Genomic DNA, 19,523 nt, shown 5'->3' with positions numbered 1-19,523 from the left:
TTCTCGTCTAGTCTTTTCCATCTTAATGAATGGCACCATCACTTACTGCCCAAAGTAAAAACATGGTGGTCATTCATACTCCACCTTCTGCCCCCTCTGCCCCCAATCCAGTCCATCAGCAAAAGCTTTTATCTCCAAAATAGATTTCAGGTCTATCTACTCTCACATCCCCAGCTGGCCCACTCTGACAGCCTCTTCAGGAGTCTTCTCTCTTCTATTCTTACTCCCTTCCACTTCTCTACATAGTCACTCAAGACATCTCTTTAAGATAAAAATTGGATCTGGTTGTTCTGCAATGTGTTCCCATTGTACTTTAAAGAAATCCCAAATGCTTTACTATGGTCTACACTTGATAATATCTTTCCTGACTTTCTAAACTCATCTCATGTCATTCTCTCCAGCCACTACTTTGTGTCTATTATGTTGCTTTTCTCTCAGTTTCTGAATACTTTGAGCTCTTTACTGCCTCATGGCCTTTGCACATGCCACGCTGCTTTCTCTGCCCGGAAACCTCTTACCCCCAACTCTTTTCATTCAAGTCTCCACTTCAACGTAATCTCCTTAGAGAGGGCTTCCATTTCTCCTCCCATTTTATGTTCTCCCACTGCACCCTATTTTTTATTTTATAGCAAGTACCACATTTTGTAATTTTGTATTTAATTTGCTAAATTGTCTTCTTAACTAGAAAGTCGACTCCACAAAGACTGAGCAGATCTGTTATTTACCTATTTACATATCCAATGACTAGCACATTATAGGTTCTCAATCAGTATTTTTGAATGAGAGAATTAATTAATAAACAAATAAAAAGTTAAATACATTAATCAGCAGATAGTTTATTAAAGGGAAAAGCTAAATACAAGTGGCCTAATTAATACACATGAGGCACCTAGAATAGTGCCTGCTACATACTAAGCCCTCAATATATTTAGATATTATTGTTCTTATATTAATAATATTTAATATTATTTGTTAATAATATTAATAATGTCACCCAAACTAATAGTTAAATTTAAAGAGTAAGGAGATACCAATTTTTGCTTTTTAAATTAACTAAGCTTTAAAAAGTAAGAAGATAAACATTTTGATGGGACAGGCACTTTTTCAGGTAGTTATCAACTGATTTGACCAAAAACAATCTGGGTGAAAGGATGTAAGGTAGTTAATATAACAAGTGATCAAAATGATTTCTTCAAAAACAAATATGTGCTGCTGGAATACTGGTTGTCGAGATATTGGTATTATACTATGGAGGCAATGCCTTTAAATTTGTTTTTCAGGTTAAGCTTTTTACCTTACTTTCGCTTTCTGTCCGTTTTCCAAAGGTGTTCAGGAATTTTTTCTTTTACTTTTTTTTTTCTTTTCAGCAATTAATTCTTCCCTTCTATATTTGTGACAAAGAAAAAAATCTAAATGTGCAACACAGGGGATTTGTTGGAATGCATTAACTTTCTAACAATAGGGGATTAGATAGAAAAAAACCACCAATATTTAGAGCACATAAAGAGATGAAAAACTGCCCTGTGGTGTAGTAAAATTGCCAAGACTAGAAAAAGCAGTGACTAGCAGTAGACATTTATTTTTATTTTTTTATTTTTTTACTTATATATATATTTTTACATTCTGTGATATTGCAGAGCAGTTGGGTTGGGGGGGGAGAGGGGAAAGGAGAAGGAAATGGGATGGAAGAAGGAGGAAGGAGGAGGGGTGGGATTGCGTCCTGTGGCACCCCCCACATTCCCACAGGGGAGACCAGGGGGCTTCCAGCAGTCGCTTGGTCATTGCCGGGCTGGGTGCAGATGTCAGGGGGGTGTGGCAAAAGCCCTTGTGCCCCACTACCCCAGCTTGGGAACCCGGGATCCTTCTTGCTGTGGCTTGGTGGTTGTCACTGGGCTGGTTGAGTGTGTCGGGGGTGGTGTGGCTGAGGCCTTCAGCCCTGCACTGCCCCAGCTCGGGAGAGCCCAGGGCACTTCCTGCGGCATCTCAGTGGTCATCACTGCAGTGGTTGTGTGTGTTGGGGGTTTGTGGCCAAGGCCCTTGGCCCCCACCCTCGGGACTGATTGCAGGTGTCAGGGGGCATGGCTGAGGCCCTCGGCCCTCCCCCCTTTCTTACTTGGTAGCCCAGGAGATTTCCAGTCCTTCTAGGTGTTCTAGGTGTTCTTTGGTGAAATGAGACCTTTATTAATTAAAATCAAACTTTGTCTCTGGTTTTAGGTACTTTGTTTTTTCTTCCAGTTTTGTGTTGGATTATTTGCTGTTCCCACCACTTAAACTCTGCACTGAAACTGATTTGCTGTCCTTTTCTTACTTCTAAAATGGGGAAACTTCCTGTGGGGACCAGCACTGGAGTCCTGTGGTTGAGCTAAATTGCTGCTTTGCTGCTGATTCCTTGGGGAAGGCTTTTTGTGCAGCTCGGATTTTAATGGTTGACTTTATAGGTACTGCTGGGTCTAGAGAAATCTGGTGCATCTGGATTGTATAGAAACTCTGGTCTAGGCCTGAGTCTTTTCATCAAACTGCACCCCCTGCAATTCTATATTCCTGACCAGTCTCCTCTGAGTGGTCCTGTGCTGACTGAGGGGCAGATCACTTGTCCATGCTATGCCTCAGTGTTCTCCCTGTGGGCCTCTCTCCCCCACTGCCCATGCTCCAAACACTTCCCCCGGGATGGGCCATGAGCTGGTCCCTTGCAATGATTCACCAGTCTCTGAGTTGCTCCTTTTTTCAGTTGTTGTGGCTCCTTGCTACTATGTGGGTCCATGGGAGCCCTTTTAGTGGTCTTCCTGGCCTGGGGATCACAAAGACCCTCTTCTCCCCTGCTGCATCCAAGCAACTTCATCCAAGGACACATCTGCAGTTTTTGCCAGCTCCAGCCTGGAAGCAGCTGGAGCTCAAAACAGTCGGAGCAGTTTTTTCTTTCTCTCATTGTGGCTTTTCCTGCCTTCATGCACTCCATAGGTCTCTCCTCATCTTCCCCTGAGCCCTAGTTGCCCCAACTTGGCCGTCGTTGCTTCTTTATAGTTGTAAACTGGTTGATTTGTGGGAGAGATTGACGCTGGCAACTGTCTATTCTGCCATCTTGACCAGAAGTTGCAGTAGACATTTTCAGCAAAATTGCTGTTTAACCAAATGATCATGTTGACCAATTTACCTTTGGCCATATTGTCTAGACAGCTAGACCCATAATTTCACTGTGAAGGGAGAATTAGAAATATAGTGAAAGGTTTACATGTGAAGATATTCATCAAAGTTAGCAATGACACACACGCACACACAAACACCGTAAAAGATAATGTCCAACACTAAGGAGATGGTCCAACATGAGGGTGAGTGTCTAGAAACAGGTAGAAACACTGTTTCTTTCTCTTATAGGATATTAGGGACTGGCACTCGTTAGTGCAGTTACTTAGAGTAATTTGCTTAAGCAACATATAATAAGATTGAGAATTTGAGTGCATTTCCTGAAAAATTACTAAATCATAAAGAGTTTTTGAAATAGTTCTCCAAAAGAAATGTGAAAGCATTTATTACAGCTCTGATGTGTGACACTAAATTGCTGCCACTTGCTTTTAGGGAAGGCCAGCATGGTGGTAAAAGCAGCAGCACTCAGGAATAAAGCAGCTACCTGTGAAAGGAGCAGTGGCAACTGTCAATATTTCCTTGGCCACACTCATGCATAGCAATGTAGCACACTCGTGCATAGCAATGTAGCACACTCACGCATAGCAATGTAGCACACTTGTGCATAGCAATGTAGCACACTCGTATATAGCAATGTAGCACACTCGTGCACTATGCAGCACACTCGTGCATAGCAATGTAGCTTGTGCATAGCAATGTAGCACACTCGTGTATAGCAATGTAGCACACTCGTGCACTATGCAGCACACTCGTGCATAGCAATGTAGCACACTTGTGCACAGCAATGTAGAACACTCGTGCATAGCAATGTAGCACACGCGTTTCTTGGGAAGATGTTTTTAAGCCACATGGCTTCCATGTGAAAGTGATTTTGCCTCCTAATTAAAATTACATTTATCAGTAAAAGCAGAGGAAGGAAGCCAGCTTGACAAGGGTCTCATACCAAAAGCCAGGGTATATGGGAAGACTTTGAAGGACATGAGATGAAGGTAGTTGAGGTTCAGAAGGAAGTGGTTTTATAGACCTTGTTTTGTGGCCATTATTGGTGTAGTGTCTGAGACTCATTAAGGATTTGGTTCTGACATATTTATAAAGAGAGACAAAGCTGTCCTGAATTTGGTAGCACCCCTGTTGTTGTAGATTAGCTAAAATTTCCCCTTAACCTCTTGTGAAGAGTTACATGACTTACTTTCTAAAAGCTTTCCCTGCAAGGTATTGAACCATAAGATTTTAAGCCATTAGGTTTTTCAAATATAGGCTGAAACTTGTAAAGGAAATTTTCCTAAATACTTTCAACAGAGAATTACGAAATGGGAAGAAGGGAGAAAGAGGAATAGCTTCGGATTTTAGTATCTCTGCATGCATTATCATTCAAGACCAAATCATAGAAAAGGAAAAAGAAAGTCTAACTGATGTAATGTAAGCACATTAGTTCTGTCCATGTGGAAACAGATTTGTACAGGAATGTTTTATTTTAGTTTGTCATGGACAAATTTCTTTTAATCCTGTGGATATAGATATATTGATAACTAAGTTTTAACCAAAAAAAGAATGATTTAATTAAATTCTCATTCCATTTTGAGGGTCTATTAATAGTTTAATACTATACATAAAAATAAACAAAACAGAACACAGGAACAAATGTGCCTAATGGTGATATTTCTTTACGGTTGAAAGTCAGCAGTGTGTGTAGTAGGAAAACCAAATCCAGGTTTGCTCAAAGTGCATTTGAGGCTGGCATTATCATCTTTGAGTTAAAATAAACATCATTTACATTTGTTCTTTAAACAGAGCTACCATGGAAGATCAAAAATTTAAAAAAAAAACCTACCTCTGTTTCAAAATATGTGTGAACATATACATTCACACACCTACAAACACACTCATGGGAACAGCTTCCAAATTGAGTTCTATCTCATTATAGATTAATTGAAATAGAATAATACACATTTAATTTGGTGGGGTGGGATAGTTGATTATTGAAGACACATGTTTTGTTGAAACCCTCGACAGTTTAATTTTCAATACAAAAAGGATACTAGAATCAGAATTCTATTTCAGGTTATAGAGGCTGTAGAAAACACCTCCAAAATGAATTTAAATGTTCCCTTTAGTCCTTTCACATTGTAAGATAATTGGACATATTTGTGGCTTCATAAAGTCTCTCACTGGTTTCTGTATAAAATATTTTAAATGAATAGGTAAATGAATACAGACCACTCTGTGTGTTTGTGTGTGTACACTCGTGCTTGTGTGCATGTATCCATGTGGTTGCCATTTTAGAGAGGTAGATTACTATTTCAGATAATAGGCATTAGGTTGAGAATTAGAGACAGGAAGAAAATAAGAAAAAGAGCCAGCCAGGGGGGCAAGATTGAAGACTGAGGTTGAGGACAAGAACAGAGCGAGTTAATCAGCAGCTCCCCACAAACTCCCCACAGCCCTACTTGACCTTCCCTAGCCCTAGTCATACTATCCCTTCTCTACAGCTCTAGTCTGAGAAATCAGATGTGAATTTTGAAAATTAGAATGTGCAGGAAAACATTAATTTTCGGATTCAGAATTTCAGAGCCAGAAGTAGACTTAAACATTGGTGAGTCCCCCCACAAGGTTTTTAGATGAGTGAACTAAACCCAGAAAAAGATGAGTGCTTTGCTAGTCAGCAGGAAAAGCAATCCTAGTATCAAAGACTCCTGGTTTCTAGTTCAAGATTATTTTTATAAGCACATTCTGAGAGAATGCTAGTAAAAATTAAACCAAAAGCCTCTTTGTGATTAATCTTTTCCCTGTAGGAAGGAATACTGCATCTGCCACTGAGGCAGAGGTTGGGAACTATGCTTAAACCAAACAGGGATCCTTTGTTTGAAAGAGAGCAAAATATTGCCTGAGCAGAGGAGTCATCCGGTATTATGTGAAGTTTACCCTTGATCTTTTTAGAGGTAATTTTAGAAGTCTTCATCAGACAAAACCAGTCCCCTTCCAGCTGGTGCCTTACACACCTATTGATCCTACAGAATCCGATCCTGTGACCCTCATGTGCTGCCCTTGGTTTATGTATGTTTCGAGCTTTTCAGATTGATTGTGAATCTTTGGAATCAGGTTGCACTTGGTGTCACAGGTCTTTCTGGTTTCATTTATGTATGCCTAGGGGAATTTGCTTTTTCAGCCTTTGAAGCAGTATTAATGCAACTTGACCACCTGAGCCATGTAAAACAATCTACCAGATCATTTTAAAGCCCAAAGCTTCAATAGGAGACATTGACAGGAAAGGAAAAAGTCCTTTGATAGTCAACGTTATTTACAATTCTCTATGCCAAAATTTAATGGACAGACATACACTTAGACCATACCAAATCCACCTGTCTGAAAAGAGGCATTTTGCTACATGTAAGTAAGGATATTGATGAATATCATATGTGTACTGTGAATAAATGTATTATTATAAATGGTATTCCATTATGAAACACCACTCAATAAAATTTATTGAACACCTACTAAGTGGCTGACACTGTGGATTGGCCTCAGGGATTCAATGGTGAAAAAAACAGAAATGTTCATGTCGTCATGGAGCTTACATAATTATTCTCTGCACAATCTTGCCTTTATCAAGGATAAAGTAGTTCTGGGTTCTGGATTCTCTCTTTTTTTCTATTTGCATATGCATGTTTTTAATGAATGTAAGCTTTTTATTAAAATATAACATGTACACAGAAAATTACACAAATTAAGTGCACAGCTTAGAGAATTTTCGCCAAGTGAACACACTCATGAAACCAGCAGACAGGTCAAGATAAAGGACTTGACTAGTCCCCAGGAGCCCCCTTTTTAACTTCTTCCGGTTACTAACCTTCCCAAGGTAACCACTTTTCTGACATCTGACACCATAGATTAGTTTTACCTTGTTTTGAACTTCATAGAAGTGGGTCATACAGTGTACGATCTTCGGTGTTTTCCTTCATTTGCTCAACATTATGCTTGTTTGATTCATCGGAGTTGTTGCATGTAGTTGGGTTGTTCATTCTCCTTGCTGTATAGTATTCCACCATATACATAGACTACAATTCATTTGTCAATTCTATTGTTAAAGACATTTGGGATAATTCCAGTTTGGAGCTATTTTCAACAGTGTCACTATTAAGATTCTTATACATGTCTTTAGGTGAACATTTCTGTTGGGTATACACCTATGACTTGGAGTGTTGGATCATAGGTTATGCCTATATTCACCTGTACTACTTACTACCAAGCACTTTTCCAAAGTGTACCAAGTCATAGTCCCACCAGCAGTGTATGAAAGTTCCAGTTATTCAACATCCTTGCCAAACTTGATGTTATATACTTTTTCATTTTCGTGTGTATTTTTTAGTTAAAAAAAATAAAAGTAAAATAGAACCACTGGGGCTTTGTAATAAACAATGAGACATCATAAAGTTCATAGCAACAGTGCTAATCCCTTGGATTTTGACCTATGCCAGTGATTCAGAATGGTATTATATTGAATTACAAACTCCACTCAACTGTTGATGGAAATCAAAGCCACTGTTTACAAGGGAAAATCCTGCAAATGTTTGCTTTTTTTACATTTGGAGTTGTGGCTTTTTCAAGCCAGCGGTGGTGGAGCACCTTTTTTATTGCCAGAGGGCCAAGTAAGAAAAAATAAAATGTACAGACCACATTTTTGAATTTCAAAATGGAAATGACATTATTGAGTCCTGGGGAAGAAACAGACATTTGGGTGTGCAATAACCATATCAAGTGGAAGACCAGAAGTGATAAAATTAGACAAACTATTGGCCAGTAAAATATTAACATTGGACCATATTTGAGAAGTGCTGAAGGGAGACATCTGTCATCCTTAGCTTGTCAACCATACTGTAAAGCTAGGAGAACTAACTTCTAGACCAAGACCCTTAAGAGGGGCTGAATAAGCAACCCACCCCATCTATAACAGCACTTCCTTATGAGAAACTGTAAATATAATGGATCCAAGTCCAGGCCTATTACAGAAGGGCCCAGCGACAGTAAAGAAGAACCTTATTCTTAGAAAAACACTGATGGTTTCCTTTTACTTTTCAGGCCAAGGTTTACACCCGCACACCAACCTTATATTTGGACTTCAAATTGGACCAAGGAGCAAAGCATTCCCAGCCTATTCCCAAAGGTATGGTGGGTTCTGGGGTTTAGTAATTAATCATGTCAGGAAAAAAAACAAACAATAACAAAAAACAAGAACAAGGGGCTGCTTTCTCTGGAATGTACTTATTTCTGACCCTCAGCACAAAGTTCTATCAACTTTGTTTATTTTTAATTATGTTTAAGTTAGCAAATACTGCTGGCCCCTTTCAAGTTTAAGAGAATGAGGAAGAATTCAGAGAATGTTAGTGTTACCATCTGGGCCACACCCCTCAATTTACGGTGTAGACACGAAGGCCCCGCAGATTAGTCACTTGCTCAAGGTTACGAAATGCTTACTGGATGAGGTAGGGCAAGTAAAATCCCAGTGTCTTCCCAGCCCCTGTAGATTCACAGTGTTCCTGGAGGCAAATTCGGTCCTGTGTTACTTATTAAACAAGTGCATACTTGATTGAGAGACAGGTTGTGCTTGTTATAGGTACTGTTATGGAAGGCTTACCTTTAAGATGACATTTGAATTCAAAGAATAATTAGAAAACTCCCATGTATTTAAGGCCAATTTTATTTTAGAAAATGGTTATACCCAGGTCCATAAGCATCAACTTTGGACGCATTATTTTGGTTTTTTTGTTTTGTTTTGTTTTGTTTTGTGTGTGTGTGTGTGTGTTTTCATTCTGGCTACTATGAAGTACAGAAATTTTTTTTTAGATTAATGCATTTAAACATATGCTTACACTATACATGATTTTTATAACAATTGTGAGAGCACATGTGCTTTAACTTTTTAGTGCAGTGCTTTTTTCTTTTACCTTTGAGTTTGCTTCCCTCCAATCCCTATTCCTCCCTTATCCACCCATAGCAGTACCTTCTCTCTCTCTCTCTCTCTCTATATATATATATCTCCCAGATCTAGGGTAAATCCCAGATCTATCCTTGAATTATATCTTACTGTATTTTTTTCCACACTTACTCTTCTACACTGACGTATATGTGCATACAAATATACACATATATAGGGTAATTTTCTTATCATTTTACTAAAATGGAGTTATATCATAAATACTTTTTCGCATCTTGTTTTTGTGAAATCCTTCCCCATCTACTCGTATAGCTCCTTTTAACAGTGATATCCTATGTCATGTGTTTACTATGATGTATTGAACTATTTCCTCTCAACGGGCACTCACTTTGTTCCTAGTGCTCGGCTACTGCAAACTGGTCTGCAATGAACACCCTTGCACATCTGTCTTCCCATATGAGGATTTATTTTAATGGGATAGGTTTCCAGAGATGGTCAGCAGGTATGCATGTCTAATTTTAAAAGACGTTGCCAGGTTGCAATCCACAGAGGCAGCCACACTTTCCATTAGTAGTATGTGAGAATGCCAGTTTCTCCATGACCCCACCAGCAGGAAGCATATGGTTCATGTTCATTCTTGCTCTGCTCTGTGCCATCACCCTGTACTGACTCACGAGAGAATGTATTTCTGCTAGTTTACAAAGCAGTACTTGTATTTTATTTTGTCATTATGAATTCTAAACCTGAGATTGGTTTTCACAAACATTTTTGGAGGGATACAAAAGCAAGTAGTTTAGAGATGCATGTTGGGTATTGAGTCTCTGTAAACCCACTGTGAATAAGTCTGTTACAAACCCAGCTATGAAGCAAAAGAACCTGTCTTTTCCAAGGCATCACTTCCAGTTATAGTGTGTTCTCTCCTTCTTAGTCTTCCCCACCTCCCCACACTTATCATTGCTTTCATTGCATTAGGTGAAAAATCCAAAGTTTAAGGCTTCCCTCTCCAGTGCCAGAAAAACAATTAATTCAAGTATCATAGAGCACTTACTATTTGCAGATTTGGTAGTACTGGCTGTCTGTGATCAGAGATACCGGATGGTAAAATTATGCTATATAAATTTTATCATGAAGTTATTCAAATCAAGGTCACCCTTTGTCTTTGATTTTTTTTTGTTTTTGTTTTTTCTTTAAACATCTTTCCAGGTCAAATTCTATCATAAACTCCAGGGCCTGTCTAAATTCATTTTATTCAGGTGCTTTGTTGCATCAAATATTCCTTGAAATGTGTGGGCCATTGGCTGGGTCCTGGACATGTTTTGTTTATAGTATTTTGATTGTTCTGTTACTCATGGTAAAGGGATTTGACATGGATGTCTGGGTTATGTTTTGCTTTCGGCATAAACTTTGTAGTCTAACTAATTTAATGTTGACTTGGTTGTAGCATTACCAGATGAATTGGATGGAAATAGAAGCATACACTGCTACCACCCCATCCCTGATACCAGGAAGACGCATATATCCCAAGCAAATCCAGTTAAGGGAGGCTGGAAACATTTCTCATGACTCAGACTAGGTTTTATCTGAATTCCTTCGCATAAACAGTATTAGGATTGATTTTTACCTTATATTTATTTCCTTCGGGCTAGGCATGTTTCTGTTGGGTTGTGCTAATCTCGAAGAAAACAGATGTCTCATGCAGTGATGATTTGGAAAGCGGTGGATATCAGGAATTGAGCTGGACAGTGCATCACTTGTAAGGAATCCAATTTGTCGAGTTTCTGACAGTACCAAATTCCTTTCACATTGGCCACACGTTTTTCATATTAGCTCTTGGCTAAAGCAAGAATAAGTAGGTTTTGTGTGTATGTGTGTGTGTGTGGTGACTTTTACCATCTCTTGCAAAGCAATCTGATTTTCCTTGCTGTAAACTCATATGCAGATAGCACTGTTTGTTATCATTCATTGTGAGGGATATAAATCTGTATTTCTAAGAAAATATCACTCTTTTCCAAGAAACTTATGCCTTCTGGTTCTCATATCCCCTTTGTCTTCTGATGGACTGCATCAAACTTTGGCCCTCAACAGCCACTCTGGTTGTTTTCCCCATCTTCCTTCACAGCACCTCTGCTTCTAGGTACTTAAAAGCATGATGTGGAACACTAAAAATGGAGAACTACTATGAAATGGATAAAACTTGATTTTGTGAGCCTTTTTGCTTCCCTCTCCTTGTAGCTTTTCTTTACAGATCAATAAGCAAAACTTCTTTAGAGAACATATTGTCTACCCTTCTGTGGTGGGCAGAATAATAAAAGATGTCCACATCCTGATCTCTAGAACCTGTAATATATGTTACATTACATGGCAAAAGGGACTCTGCGGATGCGACTAAATTAAGGCTCTTGAGATGGGGAGCTCAGCCTGGATAATCCAGGAGGGCCCAGTGTCATATCAAGAGTCTCTGTAAATGAGAGAGGGAAGCAGGGGAGCCAGAGTGAGAGAAGGAGTTGTGACAATAGAAACAGAGGTTAGAGTGATGTGATTGCTCGTTTTGAAAATGGAAGGGGCTATGAGCCAAGGAACAGGGGCAGCTTCTGGAAGCTGGAAAAGGCAAGGAAACAAATTCTCCCCTAGGGCCTCCAGAAGGATCACAGCCCTACTGCCACCTTGATTTCAGACCTGTGAGACCCATTTTTGGGCTTCTGATGCCCAGAACTATAAGACAATGCATATTTGTTATTTGAATGCACTAAGTTTTGGGGTAATTTGTTATAGCAGCAACTGATAGACCCTCTTAAATACTATCAATATAGGGCCGACCCCGTGGCGCACTCAGGAGAGTGCGGTGCTGGGAGCGCAGCAATGCTCCCACCGCGGGTTCAGATCCTATATAGGAATGGCCAGTGCACTCACTGGCTGAGCACGGTGCAGATGACACCAAGCTAAGGGTTGCGATCTCCTTACCGGTCACGAAAAAGACAAAAAAAAAAAAAAATACTGTCAATATATTTTTGTTTCTGTGTTTACCCTCAGGGAAAAAAAATAAAGGAGCCACATCTTCCTCATTTGATTTAAAAAGTAAATTTTAATGCCACACATGCAGTAGCTAATTGGTAAATCAAATTAGAATATATTTAAATATATCTTACTGTATTTGTTATCTATATGCTGCATAACAAATTACCGCAAAACTTACTGCCTTAAAACAACATGTATTATCTCCCAATGTCTCACAATGTAGCTGTGTCCTCTGGCTCAGGGGCTGTTACAGGCTGTGATCCAGGTGTCAGCTGGGGCTGCAGTCATCCCAAGGCATGACTGGAAAGGATGCACTTCCAAGCTCACACTCATGAGCATTGGTTGGCAGCATTCAGTTCCTCGAGGATTGCTGGCTAGAGTCTGCTCTCTGTTCCTTGCAATGTGGTCCTCTCCATAGGGCTCACGGCATGGCCACTGGCTTCATCAGAGCATGCAAGTGAGTGAGCAGGAGAGGATGAGCAAGATGGAAGCCAGAGTCTTTATGTAACCTAACCTGGAAGTGACATCCTATCACTTTTGCTGCGTTCTGTTGGTTAGAAGCAAGTGACTAGATGCAGCCCACACTCAGAGAGAGGGGATTACACAAGGCTGTACCAGAAGGCAGGAATCAAGGGGATATCTTAGAGTCATCCCCTACCCTTATGATCTTGGTTCAAAGTGCCACAAATTTTCCATATGTTCGATGATTCAAAAACTAGTGATTTTTTTTCCCTCACATTTGTGATTTTTTTAAAATGGTTTGAGTGAGCCTGGAGAAATACATGGTGAGTTTTCCTTAGAGTTCCTGCCTTAATGTCTTTTCATAGTCATTCTCTATGTTTAAGGAGAAAACCCCAAACATAAATGATTCATGTAGACTTATAGATTTGGGGGAGTTTTTATAGAGAGAGTGAAAGCTTATTTTATTCACTACACCAAATACATGATTTAATGCATGGGTAGTTTTTTGCAGATCCCTTTACTTACCAGTAGTACATTAGAATATTCAGTCACAGTTCCCCTCATACTTAGGGTATACACATAACAGTTATGGATGTAAATAAGTCTTCAGCACAGTGATAAACATGAACCAGAGCCTGGAATATAAAATTATCCAGTGAAAAGATTTATGTCATTTTCCTTAGGGTGGGTGTCTATCTATCTTTTTTATATTGATTTGTAGGAGCTCTTTATATATTCTGAGTACTACTCATTGTCAGTTATGTGTGCTGCAAATATCTTCTCCCTTCTGCCTTGTTTTTCACTCTTCTATACTATTATATTTTTCTATATTTTAATAATAAAAATTTCCTAAATGTTTCACTCTGTTTCTTAATAATTAGTGCTTTCTGTAGCTTCTTTAATAATCTTTCCAAGAGCATGCAATTGTTCTCATTATTATAAGTGCTTTGTTGTTTTACCTTTCATATTGATATATTTACTCCACATGGAATTGGTTTTTATGTATGGTGAACCACAATTGCATTTTTTAAAATGTAGTTTTGATAAAGAGGGGGAAATGTCAAAATCCATGATGGGTAATGTCATGAACATTTTCAGGAGTTCACAATTCACTGAACCATCCTGTAGTAATAATCATTATCGTTAGTACTTATTAAATGCCTACTGCTTGCCAGAAACTGATCTAAGAACTGTATTAACACTTGCAATCCTCACAATACCATAAGGAATGAACTGTGATTATCCCATTTTTAAAATGAGGAAACTGAGGTACAGAGATTAAGTAACTTACTCAAGATCAATCAGCTAGTGAATGTTGGGGCTGAGATTCTAACCCACATAGTCTGACTTTCACTATGACTCTTAACTGCCATCTTGTCCTTTATTAGATGAATTAATGGACCAGTATCACATTATTAGTGCCTTGGGCATACTGGTAAATAAACCCAAGATTTGGCAGGTAGGTTAAAAAATGACTGTTCTTGAAAAAATTTAAATGAATAATCTCACCAATTTGAAAACTGTATTGTGTTTTCTAAGATATCATCTTGAGGAGAGATCAGATTAAATTGATGATCAGTATAAAGTAAAAAGCCATTCTAAGAATTTTTAAACATTTAAAAATTTTGACGGGTGTTTTGTTTTTGTTTTTTGTTATTTTTGTTTTGTTTTTATTTTTCAGGTGCTATTTAAAACTCTTTTTCTCTTAAAAACAGTCAGGTGTCTAAACATGTCCTAAGATAATCTTAGCGGTATTTATCACATTCCCTGCTAATTTCAGATTTCTATTGTTTTCTGAACTTTTATTTAACCCTTAAAACTCTGTATATTTTAGATCTTAAGAGTGTATACACTTAGCTTCAATCTAAGTTCAAATGCCTAAAATAATTTCTGTTTGACAGCTCTAAATAGAATTTTATGATTATGTCTAAATATTTGAATTATTTTCTGAGCAATTAAAAACCAGTTGTGAATACTGTATATTTGAAGAGTAGAAAAATTCTGTTCAAATAAAACCAAGAAATAAAAGCAGCAGATAATTACTTAAAAATTATCATATTAAATGTCTTGGTGAAAAAACTTCAGTGTTTCAATGTAGAATTAGTTTCTAAAGAGCAGGATAAGCTTCGAGGGAATTCTAGTAACTTTTTATCTTGCTATTTTATTAGCAAGAAAATAATCAGCAGAGTTTATCCTCTAGTGAGCTAGTCTGCATTCTGGGCACACAGAAATCTGTCTTCTGAGAGTTTACATTCCAAAGAGTTTAGATTGCTAATACATTTCTCATTCAAAATGTTAAATTTCATTTGTTTCTTAGTTTTTCTGTTAGCCTCTGATGCAATGAATGTTCAATATTATGAATGTGAAGCAAACCATAAGGGATGATTATCTTGTAGGTTGCAATTGTTCTTATTTAAAATACAGGATGTTTATTTAGAAACAGCTCTTAATGTTAGATGTCCAGGGCTTATAAACACAGACTGTAGTACGATCTTTCTGTAAGGTATGAAATGCATTCTGAATTTATTTTATTCTGGAAAGCCAGTTGTCTCAAGTGTCTTTATTATGTGTACAACTTTATGCGTTATTGGTGTCACTCACAAAATTTGGTAAAATGGGCATTCTCTTGTTTTCTTTCTATGGAATTCCCACCAGTTCGTGTGATAACCTCTTTCCAAGTTGCAGAGCTACAAAGTTGGCACCTCTCTCTTATGTTTAGTTATAATATGGGAGTTAAATGCCTGCTCTTGGCAAGCTTATAGATCTTATAGTGAGCTGTCAGTTGCTGTATAATCAGAAAGCTTATTTTATGTCACCAATTCTAGACTGCAGTGCTCAGTGGGACACAGACAGCATCTGAAGTGCCACAGGTTCTTGATGAGGACAGCAAGGATCCGTTCTCTACATTTAGGGAAACAGTGACCTTGCCAAGATTTGCTCAGTGTATCATGCAATCTGAGAGGAGACTAGCTGACTTGTTGTCAAGGTGGGTGTGGTGGGGAGCGTGAGGCCATCTCTGAAGTGATGACCCTTCTCTGACCTGGCTCACAGCCTCATCAGAAACGTGTAACCTCCTGACCTGCATAAATATGGAGGAAAGTGGAAAGAAAAGAAAGAGGCAGGAAAGGGAACTGATACTTGTTAAATACCTCCTAAGTGCCAAGCATTGTGTAGAGAAGGTTAAAAACACACAGCACACACCATGCATGTATGTATGTACATGTACATATGTATATGCAGATACATGGTGCCACTTGATCATCACAACAGCCCTGTGTTGTACGTATTCTTTTCTTATTTTACGAACAAGGAAACAAGCTTGAAGATGTTAAGAGTCTGGTTCTAGATCTCCCTGTGGGTGATGTGCTGATTTTTAAACTTGCACTTTCTGCCTGTAATTGTGTATGTGTGTGTCTTTGTTGCCATTTTGTATTTACTTAGTTGATTGACTTGTTTTTCATTGTTCCACAAAGCTCCCTTTAAGGTTGGCTGCTGCCCTATTTTACTTCCACTCTCCAGCAGGAGTTTGCTGGGTTAGAATTAAATGTGGAGGGAGGGCAAGCAGAGGGGCGATGATACTGGAGAAGTGTAGGACCAGATTGAAAAGAGTCTGTCTGCCAGGGTCAGAAATTTGGGCTTGTCTTGGGAAAACAGGTAGCCAGTGAAGGGATTTAAGTGGGACTTCTAGAAAGGTCCAATTCACTATGTATGGAAAATAAATCAGCAGCAACCAGTTAGGGGACATTTCTTTCACCTGTATGGTTTTATCTTAAAAGAAAAGAAAGATATGAAATAAATATGGCAACATACATGTCCGTTATTTCATTGTTTGTATTCTTCTGAATTTAAAAAAACTAAAATATTGAAAAAAAATAAAAAGTCTACTCTAAATTTGGGAGAGCAAGGGATTAGCAAACAATTCAGTTTAATGATGAGGAAATCTCAAAAGAATCCAAACTGAGAGACATTCTATAAAATAACTGGTCTGTACTTTTAATGAAAGAAAAAGACTGAGGAACTGTTTCAGATGAAAGAAGATTAGACGTAACCACTAAGTGCAGTGTGTGATCCAGGATTGGATTTAGGCCTAGAAATTTGTTTTTCCCTTTTCCATAAAAGGGATTACTCAGACATTTAACACAATTTGAATGTCTGTACATAGAGAATAGTATTGTATCAATGTTAATTTTGTAATTTTTATGAGTGCACTAATGGTTTTATAGGAAAATATTCTTGTTTTTAAGAAACACGTATTGAAAATTATTTCAAGGTATAGGGGCAGCATGTCTGCAAGTTACTCCCAAATATTTCAGAAAAAAATAAATTTATAGCGAGAAGAATGATAAAGCATATGTGATAAGAAATTAGCTTTTAGGGAATCTGGGGCAATGGTATACAGTAATTCTCTGTAGTATTTTTGCAACTTTTCTGTATGTGTGAAATTATTTTAAAATAAAAATTATTTTTAATTTGGTTGGATGAGGAGGGGAAGGGAAGAAGCAGGCAGGTCTGCCCTCTGTCCCAGGAGGCCAGGTATGAGGTCCATGCTGAGGGACTTGGAGGTGGGGGTTGGGGGTGTTAGAAACCAGGGCTGCTTTGGCATCTGGCAACCAGTTTGACCTCTGAGACTGAGGAAGGAGGAAAATGAGCTGGGTTAAGGCAAGGAATGTAGGCCAAGAAAAGCTCTCACTAGGGACATTTGCAAGAATTAGGAACCTCCCTTGGAAGTGAGAGCAAATGACACAGAAAATGATTTACACATTTAAATTTTACTTATATTTGGCTAAAGGAGGTCTGACTTAAATGTGTTGCTGACTTAACTGTCCTAGGGGGCCAGGAGGAAAATGTGACCTCCATCCCAGCTCATTTTATTTGTCATTGCCCAAGGGAAGGGAAGAGCTTCCCAGCTGCAAAGAGACAGTAGCTTGGAGACCATATTTGTAGAAGAATGGGAAGTTCAGGGTGCGGCATCCATCAGAGCCATAAAAATTGAGGGATGGCATCAATTCCTGGTGCACGACGTAAAAATGGGAGGAGAGGTGGATGAAGAAAGAAAGATGAGGAAGACCTGAAAATCTCACAACAGAGCTCTTGCTGATGCCGTCCTGCTCTTAGCAGAGAAGGAATTCTAATAAAATGTGATTGCTCTTAAACATACAGTAACCATATACACAATTTGGCATTTGTTTTCTTTTCCGGTAACCTTAGGAAACAATGCTTAATGGAAATTTAATAAGGTCTAATAGAAGCAAGTGCAGATGGGCATCTTGCTAAAAAAGAAGAAAACAAGTAAATTGCCCCCTGTTCCTGTTCCATTCCCTCTAACACACTGTGCTTTCCAACCAGCAGCATGAATTGTGTTATTACTGCCAAAGATGGACTCTGTATCCTAATAGAAGGCTTTTGCAGGAGCAGAAATCGGTGAATGCACTTAATAAATTCACTTTGCCATTCCTTCAAGCAAATGTTTGGTCCGTCTGGATCATGAGTGAAAAGACAAAAAAGGAAAGAAAACAGATCTAGGCAATTTTGTGCTTGGAGGGTGGGTAGGAAGCAGAGGAGGTGGAGGAGAAATGAGATTAGAACCCTCAAAATGATCTCAAATAAAAACCCAGAGGAGCAATTGGGAGCTTTGAGGTTTTGTCAGATGTGGAAAAAAGTTTGTAATACCCTTAAACCATGAAGAGGAGATTGGTTGTATAAAGTACGACACATCCTTACAATGGAATGCTATCCAGTCTTTCCCAAGAATGAGTTTTCTTTGTTTTCCCATGGAAAGGTATCCAAAATAGAACATTTGGGTTTGTTCTGGTTTTTAAGCAAATGATGTATAGTGCATAAAAGAAAAAAAAAATCTGAAAGCACAAATACCAAATTGCTAATAATATTTATGTCAGGGTAAGTATGAAGATTGCAGAAAGATTTTCAGTTTAGATATACCACGCTTTCACATTCTTAAAATATTTTTAATGTGATACATTTTATAATCAGAAAAAATAAAGCCATTTGCACTTCGATATTTCAACAATTTTCATTGGCAAACTTTTTTAAAAAGCTGACAAGAGAGGGGTTTTGTTGTAGAGTGTGATTATAAATCATGTCTAAATAGGAATAGGAAAGCTCAGCATCCATTAGAAAACAGAAAGAAGTGCTCTAGCAGAGCCAGCCCACCCGGCCAAGGCACGTGGAATCAGGCTGTGAGCCGTTGGCATGTGCTTGCCGCACCTGCCACCCACCTCCATCCCAGAGTTGCACAACTTGGACACCCTGGCTGTGCTTTACTCATCTCGTATCTCCTCACACCACACAAGCCCATGGGAAATGTTCAATAAATGGTGGTAGCCCACGCTTGGAAGACAAAGTGAGGGGTTGACAAGGGAGAAAAAGAGCAAGTGAGCTATGGCTAAGTAACATTCTTCTAGAGGGTTTAAACTTACCCAAAATCTCAGAGCAGAGAACTTGTGAAATAGGAGGATGAAAAAATATCCTCTGGCATCCACCCAAGTGTGTTTGCTTTGCCAGCCTTCAGAATTCCTAATGAGACTCAGCCTATGTCAAGTTTGATCAGTTATAGCTTTTCTTTGATGCTGTTCCTGTGCGTTTCAAGCCACTCGCCATTACACCACATCCTTAGGGGATATTTTGTCCTCTTTGCTACTTCTGCATCCGTCTTTATTTACTCTGTCACCATGTTGAATCTCATGCAGATTCCAGGGTTGGCCCTGTCCTTCCAGCCTTGAACTCTGCCCTGTGTTCCCTTTCCAGATCTTTCTTTCCACTGAAGGCTCATGGAGTGATATCCTAACTCCACTCTGAGCTTGCCATTTCTAGACTCATGTCTCTCAGTGGAAACACAGCATCTCTTCTGAGCCATGGATACAATGCAGAAATATCTGTGAAAATCAGAGGTTGGTGCTGAGGTGTCAATGGCAGGTTGTTGATGGTTCTGAGCTCTTGGATCCACAGGTCATGG

At 38.8% G+C, this 19,523-nt stretch overlaps 1 protein-coding gene across 3 annotated transcripts in view; it reads left to right on the top strand.

Moving 5' to 3' along the window:
* The window catches only part of PIR (pirin), a 99,449-nt gene that overhangs the window by 59,398 nt on the left and 20,528 nt on the right, over window positions 1-19,523 (top strand). For all 3 annotated transcript variants that reach the window (XM_063083800.1, XM_063083799.1, XM_063083801.1), the window contains one exon: window positions 8,218-8,302. In XM_063083800.1, the coding sequence (XP_062939870.1) occupies window positions 8,218-8,302 (85 nt within the window). The remainder of the gene's footprint in view (window positions 1-8,217; window positions 8,303-19,523) is intronic.

Source organism: Cynocephalus volans, chromosome X (assembly GCF_027409185.1).
Source record: "Cynocephalus volans isolate mCynVol1 chromosome X, mCynVol1.pri, whole genome shotgun sequence".
Lineage (NCBI taxonomy): Eukaryota > Metazoa > Chordata > Mammalia > Dermoptera > Cynocephalidae > Cynocephalus > Cynocephalus volans.
This window is presented reverse-complemented; position numbering and strand designations above follow the sequence as displayed.